General features: G+C 36.5%; 2 protein-coding genes across 2 annotated transcripts; both read left to right on the top strand.

Annotated features, from left to right (window-relative positions):
• The first annotated feature begins 5,560 nt into the window (after positions 1-5,560).
• LOC104596702 (putative wall-associated receptor kinase-like 16) lies at positions 5,561-20,824 on the top strand. The gene is made up of 3 exons (XM_010257956.3): positions 5,561-6,581; positions 7,511-7,687; positions 19,463-20,824. Exons 1-3 carry the CDS (start codon positions 5,726-5,728, stop codon positions 20,644-20,646), a joined length of 2,217 nt encoding a protein of 738 aa, XP_010256258.1. The 5' UTR covers positions 5,561-5,725; the 3' UTR covers positions 20,647-20,824.
• Positions 20,825-24,285: 3,461 nt separating this feature from the next.
• On the top strand, positions 24,286-25,290 carry LOC104596704 (uncharacterized). The gene is made up of 2 exons (XM_010257958.3): positions 24,286-24,869; positions 24,952-25,290. The coding sequence occupies exons 1-2, from the start codon at positions 24,411-24,413 to the stop codon at positions 25,132-25,134; spliced, it is 642 nt and encodes a 213-aa protein (XP_010256260.1). The 5' UTR covers positions 24,286-24,410; the 3' UTR covers positions 25,135-25,290.
• Positions 25,291-25,642: the final 352 nt, after the last annotated feature.

Raw genomic sequence — 25,642 nt, forward strand, 5'->3', positions numbered from 1 at the left:
GATTCTGCATGTTTCTCTTGTGCACTCCATCGAACATTCAACCATGATGATTGTGTGTGCGCATAAGGTTTTAACTTGGTGCTTTGTTTTCATACATTTGACTTGAAAGAAGCATTAATATAAATCCTTGTCGTACACTTCTAATTGTTGCATTACATGTGTTTATTGAAAATTTTTACCATCTTCTTACTCCCGTGTTTATCCTTCTAATTGATGCCATCAGACAACCAACCAGAGTAGAAATCCTGGTTCTTTTTAGTGCTTGTTCTTCACCTCTGCCGGGATTTGTTTTGTTTGATTTAGTTTTGAAACACAAACTGGTTGTGGGGAAGCATTAAATGTAGCTAATCCAGATTGAAAGAGTATTGCATTGAGAGCAAAAGGAACAAGCGTTAGAATTTGGATAAGGGGGAAACTAAAATACATTCCCGCGTTTTTCAATTACAAGGATCAATGGTCCTTACACGGCACTGCTCTCTGGCACGCTAGAGATGAACAGAGTTGCTCTCTGAAACCACTTTAGGCATTGCACCCTGAAGTAAGAATGTTGGTTCTGCTGTGATTGTGCAACGGTTTCTTCTAGATCCGGCCCACGGGTTCCATGGCAGATTGGCATCTATACCTGGAATAGGACTAGTTTCAGCAATTTTGTCCCCATGTGGAACCCTAAATGGACTAAGTTATAGTCGTATGGATTCTCTTATTAGCACAGATTTGAGAATAGGATGCTACTGTATTGTCCCATTTCATGAGGCCGAGTAGGCTGCATTGTGGGTATTAAAATAATTCTATATGGAATTATGAGGTTAGGACACATTGATCATAGAGGAAGCTTATGATGAGCAAAAAAGACCAAATTCAAGGTTGCACAATTTCATCCTACCGATTTCGCTTGATCACCATGCACTCATCTTTTGCATTATATATCTATGGAAGCTCCTGAGTTGTTTTCTTTTTTCTTTTTTTTTTTTTTTCTTTCTGGATCATTTACTACACTCCCATAATCTCATGTATTTACTAAAACGAATCCTCATAATACTAAAACATCCCATATAGTCAAGGATCAAAATTTCAATACATATCAGGTCGTCTCAGCTGATACGCATTGTATCAGGGCCTTTCTGATATGCCCTCACAGGGGGGTGTTTCGGGTCAGCGAGTAGTTCAGGGGGTAGACCAGCCTTAAACCAGCCCCTCTGAACCAGATTCAAAAAAAAAAAACAAAGAAAACAATACCAATACAGGCCGATATGCCCTACCGACATATTGCCCTATTCTAAACCTTGCATATAGTTTGCAATTGCTTTACTTAGGGCTGTTCGTAGTGCGGATGAGATAACTATGTGGGCTGAACCACATCATGCCTATATAGGTGTTCAAGGTGTGGTATAGTTCAATTCAAACCTTGTATTTTGATTCTATGTATCTTACATACATACTTGTGGGATGATATATACTATTGATCAAGTATGAAAACTATTGTGTTTTATAAATAAGATAAATAATAAAATATTATATAAATTAACTGTGATTAAAATAAAATATTAACATGTATTGACTAACAAGTAACAAGTATAAAAATTACAAAAAGTATTAAATATAAATAAGAGGTTAATAAAATAAAAAAACTTTTAAAAGTATATAAAAATTTGATAAAAAATTCTTACAAATTTAAAAATAAAAGTATAAAGACTCTCTTGTGGTAAAAAAGTAGGGCGATGAGAAGCATAAAATCACTTTCGAGGTATAAAACCATGTCTCACACATGCATTGTTGAACCATTCAGTTCCATTGATTTTTTTCTTGGGTTACAAGCAAATCTGTTTTTAGAACATAATAGAGCCTTGGGCAAGAATCTACAGCCAACAAAGTTGAGGAGTCTTCGAAAAAACATTTTGAGACAATAGCAATCGAATTGAGAGAGAAATGAGTGATTCTTGAAAACTTAATGTTCATTTACTTGATTTACGCTCCTTAAATAATTTCTGAAGAGTCATGGAGCAAAGAAAATTGTTGATTTAGAAAAGACACATCGAACAGTCACAATTTTAAACATTGTTACTGTTAAAAAGGTAGTTAATGGTTAATAACTGTTAACTTTGAATAGTATCCCTTGATTACACCCTATCAAATCATAGCCATTGATGTTTCAATGGTCAGCTTTACACCAAAAGTCAAAGTGTGCTTCTAAAACGCCTTATGTGCGCGCATTGCATGGTAGCAAGCCTCCATACTCTCCTCTTATATTTCTGAGTGTAAATAATTTTCTATTTCAAAACTCAAAACAAGTTTAATAATTTTTCAATGTGGGACAAGTTGAAAACTGGTTTTAGTAAGAAAAGAAAAACTTTTTTCAAAATATGTGTGTGAGTGTGTTTTTCATGTAATTGATCAATCAAACCTCATTGGATTTAATCTCTAATGAGATTAAAATCCAATAGTACTGAAGGAATGTTGATGCTAATCCAATGACTCACCGCCCCTTGTATATGTTTCCTCCTTGCTCTAATGGAGGTACCAAAGAAATGCCTTATGTTCCTCTTTGATAAGTAAAATCATTTGTTTCCTCTATATATTTATTATTCCAAGGACTCACCCCTCATTATATATTTTAAATGATCTAAACTTGTAAGGGGGAATGTGGATGTTATTGTTTTGATAAATGAATGTGATGTTACTTTCGGTTATCAAACCATTTTTATTGAATCTAATGGAAACATTGAACTTCTGTCATGGTTCACAGGTTTCTATGCTAACAAAATTATCTTAACTAGAAGTTTTTTTTTTCTCATTTTAGTGTTAGTAGATTGGAAATCATGATTTGATACATAATTAGGTAACCCAGGAAGATTTAAGATTTGCGTAATTTTGAGGTTACTATTCAGCTCCTAGAGAAGTTTCAGGAACAAGCGAAAGAAGAAGAAAAGGAGAGCATGATTCCTCCCCTTCCAACAAAAGAATCTTAACTGACCTACAAAACCTTAACACAAGATCACCTGACTATAAATTCCTGTTTAGTATCCGAGTTTCAAGTTCCTAAGAACAAAAGGCGATTTGATGCTTGCTGTTTGGATTGGCACACAAGCATGGCATTCTGATGCAGTGACCCCTACTGATAGCTTTGTAGTTGCCTCTAGATATATCCACTCGAAGGTCTACCATGCATCAAGGTTATGGTATGTATGTGTTAATGTTATTGAGGCACAAGATGGAAGAGAAGAGTTCAAAGACCGTAGTGTATTGTGTGCAAGTGGACTAATCGGAATAAATTTTCTTTCCTTTTTTGTTTTGTATGACTAAAGTTCCAAAGGCTATCAAGAAAGGAAACAAGTTATTTTGTATTTAGTTTTAATTTGGATGAATAAAATTACAAGTTTATTTAATAATTGAGCTTTGTAATCAATTACAATCAAATTGCAAGTTATTTGTAACAAATTCTAGGTTATTTTGGTAGGTGTAAAATAAAAAATCTATGGCTGCCGCTATAAATCTATAATGGCAATGGATTTACCTGCTAAAAGATAAAACTGCTACTGAGAATGTGGCGTCGCTAAAACTATCACTAGAACTTTTTGTGACAGTTTACTGATTGCCGGTAAACATTTTAATGGCAGTTTTAGAAATTTTAGTAGTATTGAAAATGCTGCCAAGTCATTTTTCTTGTAGTTTTGATCGCCTTGCTCACTTCTTGGTCACTCAGACATGGATTGAGCAGGATGCCCTAATGGGAAAAGATTCACTGGCAGCTATGAAATTTTTCTTGGACCCAATCTCGTTGCCTCAAGCTCTAAGAAACAAGTTACAATGGCTCGTTAAAACACTGAATCCAAATTCCTTGTGTGTACTAATGTTGCGATGGAGGTCTTATGGATACATTCTTTGTTGGCTGATCTAACATGGGCTCTATTCTCAACTCTTCCTTGTTGATCTGTTGTGACAACACTGGGGCCACATACCTTCAGTCTCGTCTAGTGTTCACACATATCATGTTCAGATTGACTTTCATTTTCTTCAAGACCTAGTGATCAGAAGAGATGTTTGGGTTTAGTTCCTATCGTTGAGCGATCAGTTAGCAAATCTATTCACTAAACACATCACTAGTTCACGTTTTGTTGATCTCCATTCCAAGCTTCATGTCTATTTTGGACATTTTGCTTAAGGGGGCATGATGTAGACCTTGGATCCTAATCGTTCATCGACTCATTGTCCTACCATTCATGAGACTCTCTCTCTCTCTCTCTCTCTCTCTCGCGTTTAATCTTTTCCGTTTTGGTAAAATTCTGAAACCTCCCTTAAAGTTTTTCTGACCACTGCTGAAACATCCCCTAAAGTGGTAATTGCAATTACCTATCCTGAGCTTTTTGGCATAGTATCAAGTAAAACCCCTTTGTTAATACCCTCTAATAAGAAGCACAAAAATGTCCAAAACATCAATGCAGTTGTTATTGAGGCTGATTTCTACAATAGAACAAAGAATACAAACTTTGTGAACAATAAAAAACAGTTTAAAGTTGTAGTTTTACCTTTGACCAATTGATATGACGGGCAAATATAGAAAATAAATCAATTTCAGAAATGTAAACATTTTGGTCAAATAGTTCAAGGGAGGTGATTGCAATGAGTCAAGGTCTCCCCTGAAGCTTCATATCTACTTGCAACTATGTTAGAAAGTTCAGAGGAGGTGATTGCAATGAGTCAAGGTCTCCCCTGAAGCTTCATGTCTACTTGCAATTGAATTGAATTCTAATCGAATAGTTTGGGCTTGAATTTGATTAGGCTTGATTTGAATTCAAACCTTGGGATAGGCTTGATTAGTTATTCAAGCTCAAACTTGACCAATAAAAAGTATGGCTTGATTAACACATACATACATACATACATACATACATGCATACATACATACATACATACATACATATATACATTGTACATATATATTATAGAATACAAAAATATATTTTCAAATATATTATAAAAATATACTTTTATATTCTATATAATGTAGGAATATACTATATATTATGAAAAACATCATGTATATATAATATACAAATATATTTATTTTCGAGCTTTCAAGCCAAACTCAAGCTCATTGAATATTTAATTGAACCGAGCTCAAGACAGAAAAGTATAATTTGAATCGAACTCGAACTTGAACTAGAACCTAAATAATAGCATTTTAATCAAACTTAACCAAAACATGTCAAATTCGGCTTGGCTCGACTTGATTGCACCCCTACACCAAACTTTGTATTTGTTCTTACCCCCAAAAAAAAAACTTTCTATTTGTTTTCTTCATTATTTTTTATTGTTGCACTGTCTTTTTCTAATTGTCATTTTCTCTTTCATCTTCCACATGAGTTAGTTTGTCAAAAGAACATCAAGAAATTGCATTTGGTAAGTCATTTTATCTCATGTTTGGGTGGGTAAGCCCGTTGGAACTTAGAATTGGATTATGTAGCGGTTGGTTCAAGTTTGAATAAGAAAATTGACTATTATCCTTTTAAAATACGCGGTAGACATCCATAGTTGAAAGTTGCACGCATTCACCAAGGAGAGTACTCATCCCCCAAACAGCTTCCTTCCTCCTGAGACGACCAACAAGCTCATCAGGTGCTCTCACTGAGGATGTAATCGCTTGTCCGCAGCATGCCTTCTTCAGTACTCGATCGATCGCTCTGTTTGTAAGCTTGCAATCCTGTCTGAAGAAGCAATAAACCAGAGGATGGGTTGGAGCCTTAAACTAACAATCTTATTACTTTGTGTGGAAGCAGCGGCATCAGTCACCCCCCTCACAATGCCCGGTTGCCGTGAATATTGCGGGGACGTTAGCATCCCCTATCCATTCGGTGTCGGAGATTCCATCTGTTTCAAAAATCCATATTTCGAGTTGTATTGCAACGAATCCTCCTTTTACCAGCATCCAGTCCTCTTTTTTGGAAAGGGGAGCAACGTACCCATCCTGAATATATCACTAGAATTGGGCTTACTGAAGGTCGATCTCTTGCAGGCTCGCGATTGCTACGACAGGTCGGGTATCAGTGTAGACCGATTTAATCAGTGGTTTGCATTCGCAGAATTTTTCACCTTATCACAGACTCGTAATAAGTTCACAGCCATAGGCTGTGATACCATCGCTTTCATGACGGACTCTGCCGGCGAAAGCTTTACGACTGGTTGTGTTTCTGTCTGCAACAGCCTTGACAACGTGACCGGTGGAGTTTGCTCTGGCATTGGATGCTGCCAGACACCCATTCCCACCGGATTCAGAAATGTGACTATGAGTCTGGGCAGCGTCTTTAATCACACCAACTCCTTTGATTTCAACCCATGCAGTTATGCCTTCTTGGCTGACCAAGAATGGTTCAATTTCTCTAGGTCAGACCTGTCGTCTACCGGGAATAGATTGAGAACCGCTCCGGCGGTGGTTGAGTTTGTCGTCGAGAAGAAGACTTGTGAAGAAGCTGGAAACAAATGTGGCCCCAACAGCAAATGCTCTTATTCCCACGACGGCGCTGGATATCGTTGTCACTGCAACCTAGGTTACCAAGGCAACCCATACCTTCCACAAGGCTGTCAAGGTAATGAATTTTAATTTCTTTGCAATTTTTTAGGTTGGTCAATGCAAAATTTAGGAGAATATATATTTCTATTACAAATGATTTGAGTTATCAAATTTGATGTTTCTATTATAAATATCAACACACAATTCAATGCCTATATTTTTTTAGTGGAATCATCTGTGAATATCAAATCCTGTTTGTCTCAATTGATAGGTAGCTGGTTTGTCCCAATAAAGATTGCCATTCAAATCCTGCTATCATTGACTTAGGGAAGAGAGTTATGTGTAAATATCAAATGGTGTGCATTGTACTATTAAAAAAAGTAAAAGCCCCTATGGGAATATCGGCATTTGACTAATACCAAAACAATATATTTTTTTGAGCAAATTTTTTAAACTATTCTTATGGTTTAACTAATTGATTAATTCTATCTTTAAATTTTTGACAATTGTCAAAAATCTTGTTTTCATTAATGTCCATTAATAAAGAGACAACAAAGACTATTTTAGCTATTATCCTCCAAAATTTCAAAATGAAAGAAGAAAAAGGAAGACTGAGAAAGAGAATAGAGTAATGTTTAAATATCAAATCTCATTATGCGAATTCGAATCTCATTATCATTAACTTTAAGAATAGAGTAATGTCTAAATATCCAATGGTGTGATGCTGTGCTATTAAAAAAAGTAAAACTATTTTTTTTAATAAAACTCTTAATTTGGACACAGGCATTTGATAAATACTCAGAAAAATGTATTTTTTTAATGAAAGTGATTATCTAATATGATGTGATAAAACTATTTTTCAAAAGTTTGTATTACCAATCTGAATTGGTCAACAAAATAATACCAAACACAACCTAAATTAAACTAGACTTCTGAGGGTTCTCTCTTATAACATGGCTAACCGAGGTTTCTCTTTCATGTCTTGTGCTGGATTTGATGATGAAGATACCGACGAGTGTGGAGACATACACAACAATCCGTGCGTGAAAGAAGCCCAATGCATTAACACAAAGGGTAACTACAGCTGCTCTTGTCGACGTGGATATCGTGGTGATGGCAAAGTATATGGAATTGGCTGTATCCGGGGTACTAAAGCATTTCCCATTATGCCGGTTGTTGGAGGTAATTTTCTCTTTTTTCGGTAAATTACAAATACCATGGATAAGTGACAAAGAAACCCTTGAACTTTCATTTACAAATATCCCCTTACCTTGCAACAAATACTTTCTTCATTAGAGTTCCGTGGGTTAGTTTTGAAAAAGATCCTCATTCAGTTGTTTAAATTTTTTATATCCCACTATTACCCTTTTTTTTTATTTGAATGGATTATTAATTGATTAATTTTCTAAATATAATATTCAAGTCTTCTTGGTTAATTTAATAGGTACTTGTGGATTTTTAGATAGATTCAATATTCAGATAAAATGGTAGAGGTTTCTTTCTAATAGATATAACTTTAATGTTCCATTTGGTTTTTTCTTGGCTTATTGGAAAAAAAGGAGTGGATAACTTTTATATTTTAAGATGAAGATAGGCATTTTTGTTAGTAAAATTAAACAAGAATTTAAAGAAACTTGTTTTTTTTCATGTCAATGAAATGATTCGTGTTATTTTAGTTGGTTTTGTTAAAAAAAAATGAAGGTACTTTGTGATCAATTAGGATTAACAGAAAAAGGGCAAGGAAGAGAAAATAAGGAAAGTTCAGGTGGGTATTTTGGAAATTTAACACATGCTATCATATATAACTTAATAGCCAAGGGGTATTAGTTGCAAAGTAAAAGTTCAGGGGGATGTTTGTCACAAATGAAAATTCAAGGGGTGTTCGTCACTGACCTCATTATGCAAGGTCTTTATAATTTACCTTTTTTGAAAGCCAAGACAATTTTCTTATTTCAATTTATAGATCATATACAACACCAATACACAACATACTACTTTTTTTTAAGGTACTGCAATTAGAGCTCGGTTTGGAAAGAGTATAAATACAAATATGTATCGTACAAATGCATATAAAATATAAGGTTTTGCACTCTACATATTTGTATTTATTCTCCTTCCAAACTGAGCCTAGACTGCATTTGGGAAGAGTTTTCTAGGTGTTTGATAATTAAAAATATATTTTTATATTAATAATAATAGAAAATATGGATATTCCAATACATGTTTGCATTTAAACGAGAGCAAATTTTCGCGCTCAAGTTGCTTAATGTAAAGAAACAAAAGTGGATTCCAAACTCGGGTTAGTATATGTACTTATCACATCTAAAAATTAATCATTTAACAAGAAAACAAAATTATCATTATAAATCTAAATCAACTCTGTATTATTCTAAATCAGACATATTTGTATTTGTATTTGTACCGGTCATTTTTATATTTGTATTGCAGCCTTAGGAGCAAATCTATCTCTATATCTCTATATATAAAAGAAACATTTGATTCATCCCCTTTTGTCCAACTATTCAGTACCTATAATACCCGTTCCATTTATACAAAATTTCATTCAACCTTTATATAATCAATTAATAAGTTTATATTCAAACTTTTATGTATTTAAATAACATACCCTTGTTCTTTATCCAATTTATTATTCTATCCTTTCTTTATATCCCAATTTGAGCCATTGGTTCGTCTCCTATTCAGACAATTTCCCATCTTATCCTTACAAACTATTAATTAATTAATAGGTTTATGTTTAAAGTCAAACATGATTTTCAATTGAGTTGGACTAAGCTTGGCTTGGACTAAGGCTATCTACGGTTTCAATTCAGACCCAGCCTGAATTTAGATAAAGCCCAAGATTTTAGGCCCAGACCCAGCGCAAAACCCAAAAATTCAAGCTTTATCTATGTAAACCCTTATTTATAATATAAAAGTTACACCTCTATCCAAGAAAGCATAAATTTAATCCAAAAGATCCCATTATTATGGCATTTCTTTCAAATTATTTTTCCTATAATACCTCAAAAGCCTTAACCAGTTTAAGGGTGTTTACACTCTGATTTGGTTCTATTTGAAAATCTCATACCAAATTAGTAAATTACAATTTAAGAAATTCTCAATCCAAATCAAACTATTTTATTATAGAAATCAAAGTAGACTAAATTGTTCGGTTTGGTTTGGTTTCTAATATGGTTTGGGCCATTTTATTGGGATTAACCCAATTAGAAAGCCCAAATAACATCACACTTATACAAATATGAGTATAATTCAAATATTAAATTGAAATATTAACAAGTGCTACCTACTACTATTATACATTCACACATTCTTAGGAAGGGATGAAAGATCCATCATAAGGATGGCCGAACCCTACAGGAAGGTTGGGCGAAATTTCAAAAATTTCTTTCTCTCCCATGTGGAAATCTAATTCCCTATTTTAGAAAACTACATTTTTAAGGATCAATCTTGAACCTAAACTAGACCAGATCTGAAACCAAAAGGGAGTGAAGGGATATACTTGATACAAAGTAGTAATAACCTCCAATGAAGGTATTCACGCCCAATGATAAATCCAAAGACTGCTTGCACCGAAAATGACACAGTGCAGGATGAAGCAGAACCAGCAGGATGGTTCTTCAGCAAGAACCGAATTCTTCAGCAAGAATCTAATGGAGGGCTAGTGAGCATGACTTCAGATTACCTTTTCTACCAAAAGGTAATATCAAGAACTCTTCTTGATTGCTTCCATAGGTGGAGATCGAACTGGTATGGCGGCAAGAGCAGGAGAGAAGGAGACAGTGCAGTTAGACTGTGTTGTCTCTCTCTGGAAATTAGCAGTCACTTAGATGATTTCTGTTGTGTAGTAAGGGTTTGCCCTGCTCTCCTATTTATAGCCTTAAAGAGAGGTTCTCCTAATCCCATTAGGAGTTTCTTAATCCACAATGATCAAACACTATCTGACAAAAGAGGACCTCCCCCTCGGTTTCAAGAGAGGACTTACACTTAATCCTAATCCTATTACCCCATTACCCTCAAATGGTCTTATACTTAACCTCTCAGCCCATAATGATCAAACACTGTCCGACAAGAGATGACCTCTCTCTCGGCTGCAAGGTATAGTGTTGCACTCTCTACTCACATAGATCCCGGGAATTAAAACATTTTGCAAACATTTTGAAATCATAATATATATATATATATATATATATATATATGTATGTATGTATGTATATCTCTATATAAATATATATTTTGCAAAACAAATTTAAACGGTTGAAATCAACTGCCGACAGTTTAGGTTTCCATCAGAGAGAGTGCATCCCCGATCATTCTCTTTGTCCGACAATGGGGCTGATCTTGTCACTATGATCACCCACTCAGATGAATTTTTTGACTGTCCCAACATACCCAGGTTTTGACCCCCTCTAAGGATCTCACTGATTGGCATAGTAAAGACAACCCAACCCGACACCTAGTGTAGTATCATAGTCAAGTCTAGGGGTTAGGTGTAACATTCCAGTTTTGCCTATCTGCCTCCAAGGTCTAGGGTAATATTGGAATTCTGGTCTAGTTCGGGGTTTCAAGAAAACCCACACTACATGTACCTCAGGTCTTTCCCTTGCAGATGAGATAAACCACCCCAACCAACTTGGCGGCACATCAGTGTTAGCCTTGGCAAGATAATTCTTCCCAGATCTATCCAACGGCTATGAAGATTCTAAAATAACACGAGTCTGACATGTGTCCAGTTTAAGGGTATTACAGAGAAACACACCATAATAGCATGAATCAAATATGTACTTTATTCATTTACATTAAATGTCATAATGTACATCATTCTAATTAGAGCTAAGGGCATACACTGTCTAATAGCTCCCACTTGCACTTAGGTCCAATCGGGTAAAAGCTGGAGTCCTAGACTTTCCACGTGTTTCTCAAACACTTTATGTGTCAGTGGCTTAATCAATGGGTCTGCCACATTCTCCGCTGATGCTACTTTTTAACATCAATCTCCCGTAGATCTAGTGTTGTCACACAACAGTGGAATGGGTGATGTGTTGAATTCCAAATTCCAGAATGAACACCTTCATTCATTAGGCAATCTCACTTATGGTAATGTGTTCGATTTTGGTTGTGGACTGTTATTCTTACTGCTCAGGACCCCTGTTTGCGGATTTTTCAGCAAACAACACACGATCTTATCGTGAAGATATAATTAGATGTAGATTTTCTATCGTCTGGATCTGACTAAAAATCAGCATCAGTATACCCCTGGATCTATAGTGAACTACCATCGAATACCAAACAAAACTCTTTTGTCTTTCGAAGGTATTTTATTATGTTTTTCATAACAGTCCAATGCTCCTGCCCTAGGTTTGACTGGAATTTGCTTACCACACTCACTGCTTGAGAGATGTCAGGATGAGTGCACAGCATGGCATACATGATGCTCATCATGGCTAAGGCATAGGAAACGTCTTTCATGCCCTCAATCTCTTTGGGAGTCTTAGGAGACATACCCTTGGAGAGAGTGACTCCATGCCTAAAAGGAACATTTCCTTTCTTGGAGTTCTCCATGCTGAATCTCTTGACTATTTTGACAATGTAAGCAGATTGAGATAATCCTATAATCCTCTTCAATCTATCTCTATAGAGTCGAAGACCCAGTATATAGGAGGCTTTTCCAAGATCTTTCATGGAGAATTGCTGCGAAAGCCATACTTTCACCATAGTCAACATTCCTACATCCTTCTCAATGAGTAAAATTCCATCTACATATAGAACCAGGAATGTAACCTTATCCCCACTGGATTTCCTATAAACACAGGGTTCATCCGGGTTTTGCTCAAAGTCAAATTGTTTGATGGTAGAGTCAAACCGGATGTTCCAACTCCTAGAAGCTTGCTTAATTTCATATATGAATCGGTTTAGTTTACATACCATGTGTTCCTGACCGGTAGCTATAAAACCTTGCGGTTGCTGCATATAGATATCTTCACTAAGATCTCCATTTAGGAACGCAGTTTTGACATCCATTTGCCAAATCTCATAATCATGGTACACTGCTACAGGTAGGAGGATCCTAATGGATTTATGCATGGCCACTGGCGAAAAGGTTTCCTCATAATTGATTCCTTCTTTCTGAGTGTACCATTTTGCCAGAAGACGAGCCTTGTAGGTCTCAACCTTACCATCGGGGCCCTTCTTCCTCTTATAGATCCATTTGCAACCAATTGCTTTTACCCCAAGGGGCGAATCTACTAGAGTCCAAACTTTATTGGTCTCCATTGAGTCCATCTCAGCTCTCATGGCATCTACCCACTTCAAGGAATCTATGTCCAACATAGTTTCCATACAAGTCACGAGATCCTCCTCACTGGTCGTGGCTTCCACCAAGTAACTTTATTGGTCATAGACGAAACGAACTGGAGGCTTGGAAACCCGAGTAGATCTCCTAGGTTGGTCATTAACTGGATCTTGTGGGACATCTCCCACTACCCCTGAGCTCTCCTCATCAAGAACAACTTCATGACGATGATTGTTCAGGATGTAATCATTTTCCAAGAAATGGGCATTTCAACTATAGAACACATTCTGTTCTCCTAGGTCATAGAATAAGTAACCCATCGAGCCTTTGGGGTAGCCTATGAATAGGCAATGACTGATCTTGGATTCTAATTTGTCCGCACTCGTTCTTTTAACATGTATCGGACAACCCTAAATTTTCAAGTGTCTTACACTTGGTTTCTTACCAGTCCAAAGCTCATAGGGAGTCTTTGGAACTGATTTGATTGGAACTCGATTCAGCACGTATATCGCAGTCTCTAATGCGTAACCCCAAAAGGATGTGGGTAATTCTAAGTGTACGAGAAGTGATTGGACCATATTCAATAAAGTTTGGTTCCTCCACTCTGACACACCGTTTAGCTATGGTGTAGCAGGTGGAGCTAGATGTGATATTATCCCATTGTCCTTTAAGTAGTCCCTGAATTCGTTAGAGAGATACTCGCCACATCGATCTGATCGAAGGGTCTTAATTTCTCTCCCTAACTATTTCTTGACTTCATGTCTGAATTCTTTGAACTTTTCAAATGATTCATTCTTATGTCTCATTAGGTACACGTAACCATACCATTAGTAATCATCGGTAAAGGTTATGAAATAAATATGTTGGTTACGTGTCCTAACATTCAGGGGACCACATACATCAGTATGTATAAGGTCAAGTGTGCTTGTACATCTTTCAGGCTTACCGTTAAATGGCTGTTTCGTCATCTTACCCTTAAGGCAAGGTTCACAAGTTGGAAGATCTTCTACAGTTAGAAAATCCAAAGGACCATCTTTTACCAACCTTGTGATACGATTATATTAAAGTGGCCAAGTTGGTAATGCCAGAGGCATGTGGGATTCACTGTATCACAGGTCCTCTTCTGGGGGATTATTTCTGACGTAGTTTCGGTTATATTTGTTTATAGAGAAGGATGGATAACATAGAGACCATTCTCAAGTTCTCAGTATGCGAGGAATTTGTTATTCCGTTTAATAGTAATCATATTACTAAATAAGATAGAATAACCATCCATGCACAATTTTGAGACATAAATCAAATTTCTTCTTAAATTTGGTACGAAAAGATAATCTTTTAGTACAATAATTTTTTCTCTGAAAACTAGTTCTACAGCTCCTATGGCTATAGCTGCAACTTTTGCAGAAGTCCCCAAGTAGAGCGTCACTTCTTCGTCACTCAGTCTTCTGCTTATCTTGAACCCCTGCAGTGAGTTACATGCATGAGTTGAAGCCCCCAGAGTCAATACACCAGGAAGTATAAGTGACCAACAAATTGGTCTCTATGATAAAAGATTTGAAATTACCTTTTTCTTAGTCTCTAGAAATTGAGGACAATTCCTCTTCCAGTGGCCAGCCAGTTTGCAGAAGTGACAAGCATCTGATGCTTTGTCCTTCCTCTGCCTTTTGATCTTGCTAACTTTTTTCTGAGGCTTCTTCTTTGCCTTCCTCTTCTTCTTGCCTGATTTGCCAGTTTCAACAAGCATGGCAATGGGCTCATCCTTCTTTATCAGTTCCTCGACCCTCTGCAACATATTGCTGAGTTTTTGGATGCTAACATTTAGCTTGTTCATGTTGTAGTTCATGATGAACTGATTAAAGGAAGGAGGTTAAGAATTTAGGATGGCATCAACCTTGGTGACATGATCAAGCCCGGATCCAAGAGCCTCAAGTTCATTGATGTATCCCATCATCTTAAGACAATGGTCATGAACTTGCTGGTTCTTGGACATTTGCGGGGTCATAAACTGTTTCAACACCTGACGAGTAGAACAATTATGCTCCTCATACATCGTCCTCAGACTATCCAAGATATCTATGGACAATTCGATCTGATTGAGCTATCGCTGTATCGGATTATCCAAGGAGGCTATGATGTAACATCAGACAAGAGAATTTTTCTCTTCCATTCTTGATAATCCCTCCTACGGGCCTCAGAAGCCCTATCACCTGGACGTTCCGGGGCAGGGTTTTTAGCTACCTTGTCCAATTTCTCGGACGTTAGGATTAGCATAAGGTTATGGTACTAGTCAGCGTAATTAGGGCCCTTAAATTTGTTGTCGTCCAGCAATTTAGCGAATTGTCCGTTTGCCATTTCTAATAAAGGCAAAACAAATATTAGTCCACAACCTTATTTGATTCATGTTATTTACATAGATATGACTTTTAATCTATGTTCCATTTCCATTTATTCATCTCTAAGATTTCCCTCCTATCTCAGTGACGGAGACTGCGAATTATGTCTCTAAAAATGTGGGCAATCACATAGGGTGCATGGAGCCAACTGTTTCAGCTGCATAACCCCACCACCTTTTTGTGAAGGCTCATATCCACTCATGTTATGAGCTTTCCCTTTGGCCTCTGTCAGACAAGGTTCATTACCATTTTAGGTTAAACCTTTCTGTCCAGTGAGTGTTCACCCATCATGTTCATGAAAGCCAATGTACCATGAGAGAGTTCCATTTTAGGATAGGTCCCTCCCACATTGGTCTATGACGCCCCTATCATCTCATGAAACATTCCAACAGATCCAACAGCAAATGGATAGCCCAATTTTATGGTGTGTTTCCTCATTACTGAAGGACCCATCATCATGTTAATGATGGAATGCCTTTAGAGAGTTCATCATATGAATCTTCCTATCACATGCACTCATATTTCAGTGGAGGGAACGATATATTATGCCTAGTTTAATTTAGGTCAAACCAAAGTGGCTCCCACTGACTTTCATAAAGCCAGATTTAGATAGCCCTAAACGGCTAGGGTTCCGCACGATTCCTCTTCGGAAAGACGCTGGAGTGGGGCTCACCATAAAGGAAAATCATCCAATGATCTTAAGGACACTATGGCAATGGTGTGCATTCGGCCATGGTGTGCGCAAGAGCCACTATCGTTTCAGTATGGGTCAAGTACTTATGGCCCATAAACGTTGCATATCACACATCCTTACATCACATGCATGAACAACATAATTGATCCAATCAATTAAATAATTGTAAAACCTATAACTAAAGCCCATAAATTTTCATAATATTACTGATTAATATTATCTAGGTATGCAATTCAGCCCATATAGATTTTATGCTGAAATGGGCTAAAGTAGTTTTAACATATTAAAACTGGGTTTTATAGGTATAGGATGAATTGCATCTTGCAATTAACCATCAACTTTTGGACCCATGAGTGAAAAATTAGGGCTAAGAACACCCCATTAAACCATAGATTCGGTCCAATCTGGTTTGAATGGGTCTAAGGTTTGATTTTTAATTCAAGATTTAATTCAAGAACATGATCTAAAATTAAATTACTGATACAAGACATTCAAGAATCAATAAGGGGGGCTGTTCGTAGGACTGCTACCCTACAAAACAGAAGTTAGATCATAGCAAGCAGTTTCCAAAGCTGCAAATCGGAAATGGCCGAACCCTAATCTGCGAAATTCTCCTCGTGCTTTCTGCTTCAACTTTGAATGGAATAAAATACAAAACCTAATTTCTATTAATATTACATCAAAATTGAATTCCTATACATTCTGTCTAAAAATTAAAAAAAAATTAATTACAGACCAAGAATGAAAAAGAACAGCAGGTGCACAAATTTCTCGCCATTAAAGATTTCGATCTCCACTGTACGAACAACCCAAAAATCAAGAAAAATATGTAGAATAATTCTAAATATAATTCAGACTTATAAATATTTAATTTCAAATCAATCGCCCAAAATCTGGGAACAAATTTCCCAGAAAACGCTAATTTGTGCAAATCGGGTAGAACGCTTTCTGCCCATTTGCGCAGATCCAGATTTGGTTAATTTTGGTTCAAGATTTGAACCTAGCTCTGATACCACTGGAGGGATGAGAGATCCATCATATGGATGGCCGAACCCTGCAGGAAGGTTGGTCGAAATTTCAAAAATTTCTCTCTCTCCCATGTGGGAATCGAATTCCCTATTTTAGAAAATTGCATTTTCAAGGATCAATCTTGAACCTAACCAGACTAGATCTGAAACCAAAAGGGAGTTGAGCATATACCTGATACCAAGTAGTAATAAATTATAATGAAGGTGTTCACTCCCAAGGATAGATCCAAAGACTGCTTCCACCGAAGATGACACGGTGTAGGATGAAGCAGAATCAGCAGGATGGTTCTTCAACAAGAACCGAATTCTTCAGCAAGAATCTGATGGAGGGCTTGTGAGCACGACTTTAGATTACCTTTTCTGCCAAAAGGTAATACCAAGAACTCTTCTTGATCGCTCCCACAGGTGGAGATCGAACTGGTATGGCGGTAAGAGCAGGAGAAAAGGAGACAGTGCAGTCAGACTGTGTTGTCTCTCTCTGGAAATCAGCAGTCACTCAGATGATTTCTGTTGTGTACTAAGGGTTCGCCCTGCTCTCCTATTTATAGCCTTAAAGAGAGGTTCTCCTAATTCCATTAGGAGTTTCTTAATTCAAATCTTGTATTTGGATCTGGACTCTCTTTAAGAGATAAGGATAATCCCTTATCTTATCTACAGATAAAGATAAGCCCTCCTAATCTAATTAGGAGTTTCCTGATCCAAATCTTTATTTAGATTTGAACTCTCTAAGTGGATAGGGATAATCCCTTATCCTATCTGCTGATCTAAATCCCATAATCACCCTTTTTAATTAATCTCATTAAGCCAATTCGAATTGGGATTTAGGCCCATTAAGTCTATCTACTCACTTAGCCTCCTAGCTGCTGCCTAGTTGGTTATCCTTGTATGGCGTGGGACCCAAACATTGATCTACATATCAACAACATGGGTTCAGCCTAACCTCTATTACAAGGCCTGGCCGAATTCACTGTAGGAGACAATGAGCCCCTGAGTCCATCACCATGGGCTCTTAATGGGCCCAATATTTACACTAAATGGTCCTTGGGGCAAACCACCTTATAAAAACCCAAGGACTGTGGGAAGATGCATGATTAGCCCATCAGGTATTACCCTCAAATGATCTTACACTTAACCTCTCAGCCCATAATTATCAAACACTATCCAGCAAGAGAGGACCTCTCCCTCGGCTGCAAGGTATAGTGCTACACTCTCTACTCACATGGATTCTGGGAATTAAAACCTTTTGCAAACATTTTGAAACCATAATATATATTTGTATATCTCTATATAAATATATTTTGCAAAACAAATTTCAACAGTTGAAATCAACTGTCGGTAGTTTAGGTTTCCATCAGAGAGAGTGCATCTCCGATCATTCCCTTTGTCCATCAAAGGGGCTGATCCTATCACTATGATCACCCACTCAAATGAATTCTCGGATTGTCCCAACAAACCCAGGTTTTGGCCCCCTCTAAGGATCTCATTGATTGGCATATCAAAGACAACCCAACCCGACACCTAGTGTAGTATCATAATCGAGTCTAGGGGTCAGGTGTAATATTCCAGTTTTGCCTATCTATCTCCAAGGTTCAGGGCAATGTTGGAATTCTGGTATGGTTCAGGGTTTCAAGAAAACCCACACTGCATGTACCTCAGGTCTTATCCTGGCAGCTGGGACAAGCAACCCCAACCAACTTGGCGACACATTAGTGTCAGCCTTAGCAGGATAAATCTCCCAAATCTATCCAATGGCTATGAAGATTCTAAACTAACTCGAGTCTCATATGTATCAAATTTAAAGGTATTACAGAGAAACACACCATAATAACATGAATCAAATATGTACTTTATTTATTTACATTAATTGGCATAATATACATCATTCTGATTGGAGTTAAGGGTATACACTGTCTAATATCTCATACATAAAAAGTTCTTTGGGAATCAAATACATAAACAAAAATTAATCATGTATGGAATGTTTATATAATTATGAGTTATGAAATATGTTTAAATATTAAATGAATGCATACATATGCATGTATCTTATATACACTAATAAATATATTTTTAATAATTTAATTTCTGAAATTCAGAAAATCAGACCAAACCAAAAAAAAAGAATTACGGTCTAAGAAATTCTCAGACCAAACTAAATTGATTTTTAAGGCCAAACCAGACCAAACTGCCAATTACAGTTTTGTTCAGTGCAACTTGGTGGTCTGGACCATATAATGGACACCCCTAAACCAGATCAAGTCACTAAAGGGCAGATAAAGGTCTGAGCCGGGTTCTAGAAGTTAAGCAACTATAAAGCATTTGTGCATGCATGGTGTGATTCAGAGAGGCAGGGCTTAGACATTTGCTTCAACCAAACCCAAAAGTTGAGTTAGGTTAAAGGTCAAGTTAGGATTAAACCAAACTTTGAGTTGGGTTGGAATTGAAGCCTCAGGCAACTCAACTTAATACAATCTTAGTTGACGTGTCTCTTCAAACTACTGTTGATTTATATACTAGTAATTTTCTTCCCAGGTACTGGTCTAAGCATTCTCTTTCTACTTGCTTGTGGCTCTTTGTTATATTACACAATCAAGAAAAGAAAGCTTATCAAACTTCGACAGAAGTTCTTTCAACAAAATGGTGGTTTATTACTGCAACAACAGATCTCGTCGCGTAGAGGTGTTTCAGATATTGCCAAGATCTTTAGTGAAGAAGACCTTAAGAAGGCAACAAACAATTTTGATGAAAGTCATATCATTGGTCAAGGAGGTTATGGCAGGGTTTACAAAGGAATTCTACCAGATAAAAGAGTAGTTGCCATTAAGAAGTCTAAAATAATGGACCAGAGCCAAATTTTACAATTTATAAATGAGGTTGACATCCTTTCTCAAATCAACCATAGAAATGTGGTGAAGCTGTTGGGTTGTTGTTTTGAGACAGAGGTGCCCTTGTTAGTCTACGAATTCATCTCCAACGGAACCCTTTACCAGCACCTCCATAATGAGGATCACGCATCGCCTATTCCATGGGAAAAACGCTTGAGAATTGCAGCTGAAACTGCAGGAGCATTAGCTTATTTGCATTCTGCACATTCCATACCAGTTCTTCATAGAGATATGAAGACTGCTAACATATTGTTGGATGATAATTATATCGCAAAAGTTTCAGATTTTGGAGCTTCGAGGTTGGTTCCTATGGATCAAACTCAAATGACTACACTGGTTCAAGGGACATTAGGTTATTTGGATCCAGAATGTTTTCATACAGGTCAATTAACAGATAAAAGTGATGTTTATAGTTTTGGTGTTGTGCTTGCGGAGCTATTAACTGGAGAAGAACCACTATCACCAGAGAGGCCCCCAGAACATAAAAGTTTAGCGATGTATTTCCTTTCTTCAATCAAAGAGAACCGTCTCTTTGAAATACTTGAGAATGAAGTTCTGAATGAGGGAAACAGAGAGCAATTAATGGCTGTTGCTATGCTTGCAAAGAGATGCCTAAAACTGAAAGGCGAAGAAAGGCCTACAATGAAAGAAGTGGCAGCAGAGCTTGAAGGGTTGAGAAAGATCCAACAGCATCCATGGGTACAAGGAAATCAAGAGGAAACTGAATATTTGCTGGGTGAACCATCAAGCTATTCAATTGATAATGGCAATGCAACAGGTCAGGAAAGCTTGGGGAATGACTTCATATTAGAAATTGATATTGCACGCTAAGAATTTAACACAATGTCTTGCAAAATTTGTATGTTATTTTATGTGTCAACTGTCAACCCTTGAATGATTAGTGCTTATGGGAATGTAATCAAAAGTGTAAATTTTACTGCTTGAAATACTAGAGAATGCAAAATTATCTCTTAATTGCATACGAATAAATTATGTCTCCCTTTGTTAATTTGCTATGCAATATTTTTCTTTTTCAGTTTTTCTTTAGTAATACAAATGCAAGAAAACATATATCACAAAAATTTTACTTTATCAGCTTTAAGTTTTATTTTATCTGGTGTAAATTCCACTGTAGGAAAATCAAAGTAAAAATTAGGATTAGTTTAGGAGATCAGAGTGATACAAATATGCTCAGGATTAGAAATACAAATATGGACTGTATGCAAGATTTTGCATTGAGTATATTTGTCTTTATATTCTTCCCAAACAGATCCAAGCTAGACAAAAACAAATCAGAACTTTTAGTCAAATCACTTGCATTCCCATACTTTTCCGCACTTGTAATGTTACTAATGTAAAGATGGGTCTGCTACTAAGGTCATTAAGTTAGCTTCCCTAAATTAAATGACCCAATAACCGGTCCACGTGGCAACCTATTTTGTCGAAGAAAGACCTCCAATAGAATAAAGATCCGAAGCTGGGTGAAAGAAGCCATGATCAAGGCTCTCATATCATTTAATGAAATTTAACCTTAGCGAAAAAATAAAGAGATCGAACAAAGGTAGAAAGAGGAAGAGAGAAGTTGAATAAGAAAATAATCTCTGATTCCATTACTTATCGATCTGATCTCTAGACTACTTATAGACAAGTACAAAAGCAACAGTGTACCCAATAAAGATAGGCTTGAACTCTATCATTTCTTCTGTTCATGTTCTACTCGAATCGGGTAGATGAGTTCTATTCGGACTGGACACTCTCCATGATATTATTATGATTCATTTAGTCTACGAAATTCAATTTAAACATTTTAACTTAAGGATTGTATTTACAAATTAACCAGGACCGATGAGTCTTCTAAATACAAAGATTTTCATAATTTATTTTAGGGGTAGGAATGAGCCACAAGTATGGAGCCTCCACACAAACTCTCAGCCACAGAAATTGGTCATCCACCCAAAGCAAATTTTCTAACTTACCGACATTTAAAGATTATGCAACTCAATTAGGATTGAGATGACTTCTGTCTCTTTCAAGATGGATGATATGTTTACATCGAAACTGTTCATCAAAGATGATGTATCGTTGGAAATAGTCAAACCGCCAAGGATGTCATTAATGTTTATCGTTGGAAATACATAATAGATTCATTGAAGTTTTCTTCTATCTCTTCCTCTGTAGGGAGCAGATGCAATTAATGTTTATAAAATAAGCTATTCTTGGGCCATGTAATTAAAGCGGATGTCATTAATTAAAACCAATTTGTAGATTTTTCATCACCAAACACTATATAAATTATTATTATTATTGGAAAAATTTATTAATGAACGAAATTAATGAGAAGATAATTTCACTTATGCGCTAAAATTCTAATTCAAATTTAAAATTATGAATTAAGTATATGAATAATTAATTAATTAATGAGAGAAATTGCACTTAGATATAGGAGTAAATATAAAATTAATGAAAGATAATTCATCTCTAAACATAATTTAATGAAATTAATGAGAGAGAAGGTGACTTATATCAGGTTGTATCAGTTGATACATACCGATACATACAAAAAGGAACGCTATAGATAATTTTTATATGTTCCATTTATCGGACATGTACCGAAACTATACATATTGGCTACGGTCCAATACGTTGCAAAATTTTGAACCTTGCTCCCAGTCTTTCTCTTTGTTCAGATCAAAAGGGAATCAATGTGTGTAGGGTTATTTTGTTGGTCATAAGACTGCTTTTGTTAATGGTAACTAATTGTGATTTGATGGAAAGTTAATTTTAGATTAAAAAAAGTGATTTTAACTGTTCACTCTACCCCTAGAAATCTCAGCTCCACCTTAGGGGTAGAATGAATCCTGACCGTGGATTGATGCCAAATCCACAAACAGGATGCTGTTTATAGGGGGGTTACTAGTAGATTAGGAGGTGGCTGTAATTTTAGATTTTGAAGGAGAATACAGCCAACTTATCCTTAAAAAAATATTTTCTGACATAAGGGTTTTGGAGGTTTTGAAAGTGAAGATGAGTTAAAGAGAATTGAGAAAAAGTAATGAGGAATTATAGACAGTTGGTTGATTCTCATCGATCAAGAATCGTATGTTATATTTTTAGATTTATGTGGGTTTTCCTGAAAATAACTTTTCCACTTAAGTGGATAAATAACTTTTCCCCTTCATCTTCTAAGTGGATAAATAACTCTTTCATCTGATTAGGTGAAAATTGCTTAATGGTCATTATCATATTTAGGTGAAAAATAAAAAAAACATGAACAATTACTAGGATAAAAAAACACTTTCCGAGATAAATAACTCAACGAATTCTGCGACTGAATGATATGTGCGTAGAAAATTTTCTTGCAGGTGAGACAAAAGATTCGGATTCGGACTCTTTAGTTGATGGTATGAAAGACAAAAACTAATGAATACACAATCAGACGGAGAGAGAGGAGAGAAATTTTCCATTAACAATGTTTATTAATGACAATGGTATACATCCCACACCATTAACACACCTTTATTTGTGAATCACCGATAGAGTTGAAACAAAGAACAAGACTTCTATGTATAGAGATACAAATCACAATCCATCACATGATGCTACAGAACGTAGCGACTGCTGTATGAATTACAACATGACGAAGAACAGATTTTGCAACAACTACAGCTATCTTTTTTCCGGACGCATTGCTCTGCAACTGCAAAGAAAGTGAAGCAAATATGAAAGCATTACAAAGACCAAGTATTGATTAACAAATGAGAATATAAATAGGCTAAAGTATTTTGAGCTTACCTCGGTAGAGCTTTTCTTTTCTATTTTATTTCTCAAGAGTTGCAGTGCCGCAAAGTTATCGACAAATTTTTTATGGTTTTCATGGCGACCTTTCTTAGAAGCATAACAGTCGCAGCAAAGGTTATACTCATCTAGACTTCTGTCACAGAAGCATTCCATGCATGTAAAGTATATTTCCTTTATCAATATTCCGCACCCGCCGCAGATTACTAATCTTGCTGTCGAGATGTAAAAGAAGACAATGGCTTCGTCGAAATCTAGGAACCCATTGTTGTCCCTATCCAATTCTTCAAATAATTTTGAGTAATTATTATTATTATTACCGTACTTCTCTCCGACTAGGTATTCTTTGAACTCCGTTATGCTGATCTTCCCATCTTCATTCCGATCCATAGAATTGAATTGATCCTGAGCCATCTGCTTAATCTCAGGCGGGCTGTCTCTATAATAGCACAAGGCAGCCACTCGTATCTCTTCCATCTCTCTCTCTCTCTCTCTGCGTTTATGCATGTTTGTCCCCCTGTTCCTTATTTATAATGTATAATGGGTAAAAATGATTTTCAATTTATTATCTATCTGCCGACTTGAGCCAAGTGGAACTTATCTCCCGACTTTTCTTAGAATCCAATTAAAGTTGCTGGAAAATAATAGTAAAACTGTAAAATTCTAAAATTTGATTTCAATAAAAATATGGCTGAGAGAGAGAGAGAGATTATATTCATACAGCTTACCTAATCGAGTGTGTCTCTAAAGAATCATATAAAAACAAGGATAAGCACTGACACACACACAGACGCAGAGAGATGGAGCAGATACGCAAAGTAGCTCTAGCTTATTACAAGGAGAGTTCAGATGAGACTAAAGAGCATGTTAAAAAGCTTTTCAAAAAGATAGATGCGGACGGAAATAGAAAGGTGAGTCTCGATGAGTTCAATGAGTACTGCAGGAGAAAGAGTAAAAAGTTGCCAAAGCACTGCTTCAATGAACTAGACAAGAACGGAGACGGCTTCCTAGACTTCGAGGAAATCATCGTTTTCTTTTACATCATTCAGACGAGGACAATATCATGCTCTGGATGTGGTTCGTTGGTAATGGGTATGTATTTCACATGCGCCATTTGCTTCTACACTGAGACTTCCGTCAACCACAATCTTTGTTGCAGCTGCCACCAATCTGGTAAATCTGCTGGCTGTGAGCACAGCAACCTGGTTGACAACTATGCTCTCCTCCAGGGCATAAAAACTACGGTTAAAACCAAAAAGGTAGACCGTCCGTTATGTCTTGTCTCTTGTCTCTACTTCAGATTAAAATTCATTTCCATGCATGATTCTTTTCCTTTCTCAGATGCCTCCTTTCGTTTCTGAGATTGCGGACAAAGCTGGGGAATTCGTTGTTGAAAAGATAGAGGAATGGGCAGCCGAAACACTACAAGACAAATCTGAGGATCTACTTGACGCAGTCGACGACGCAATTGAAGCAGTAGATGATCTACTTGACGCACTGGACAATGCCTGTATCTTCATGTGATGTGTGATGGGTGGTAATTTGGATCAACATCTCTCTGGTGTAGGTTTGTTGTGTTTATTGCAAAACCCTTGAATGGATTTCTGTAATAAATAACACCGAAATGGTGAATTACTGTCGTGCATGACAAAGCTAATAAATTAAAATCACCTTTGGACCTCTCTAGTGCAATTGGTTTCTCCCTCGATCGCCATTATTTTAATAAAGGTTTTGCACTTTTTATCTTGGAAAATTAAAACATGGGTGGTAAAGGTTCACTTAAAATCATCTGGAGGCAACGAGATAACAGACATTTTCGGTCCACCATTCATAATTTGCAAGGTCTCTTTAAATTAGATCTTGCAATTTTTTTAGAAGGCCTTAGATCTTGCCTTCAAATGGAAAAGTGATTATAGAAAGAATTCTCCATCCTGCTTCGCATCCATCATCTCTCTCTCCCTATGTGTTTATTCCTTCATCTTCTTTCTTTTGGATCTCTAGAACGATGAAACTCTATGACATTTTCAATTAA

Source organism: Nelumbo nucifera, chromosome 5 (assembly GCF_055504915.1).
Source record: "Nelumbo nucifera cultivar China Antique chromosome 5, China Antique-T2T, whole genome shotgun sequence".
Taxonomy (NCBI): Eukaryota; Viridiplantae; Streptophyta; class Magnoliopsida; order Proteales; family Nelumbonaceae; genus Nelumbo; species Nelumbo nucifera.

What these genes read in the sequence shown, in the direction of transcription:
- LOC104596702 (XM_010257956.3), top strand. Translation starts at nt 5,726, where the DNA reads ATGGGTTGGAGCCTTAAACTAACAATCTTATTACTTTGTGTGGAAGCA. An exon ending in CCTTCCACAAGGCTGTCAAG is followed by an intron (nt 6,582 to 7,510) that starts GTAATGAATTTT and finishes TTGATGATGAAG; the next exon opens with ATACCGACGAGTGTGGAGAC. An exon ending in CATTATGCCGGTTGTTGGAG is followed by an intron (nt 7,688 to 19,462) that starts GTAATTTTCTCT and finishes TTTTCTTCCCAG; the next exon opens with GTACTGGTCTAAGCATTCTC.
- LOC104596704 (XM_010257958.3), top strand. Translation starts at nt 24,411, where the DNA reads ATGGAGCAGATACGCAAAGTAGCTCTAGCTTATTACAAGGAGAGTTCA. An exon ending in CTACGGTTAAAACCAAAAAG is followed by an intron (nt 24,870 to 24,951) that starts GTAGACCGTCCG and finishes TTCCTTTCTCAG; the next exon opens with ATGCCTCCTTTCGTTTCTGA.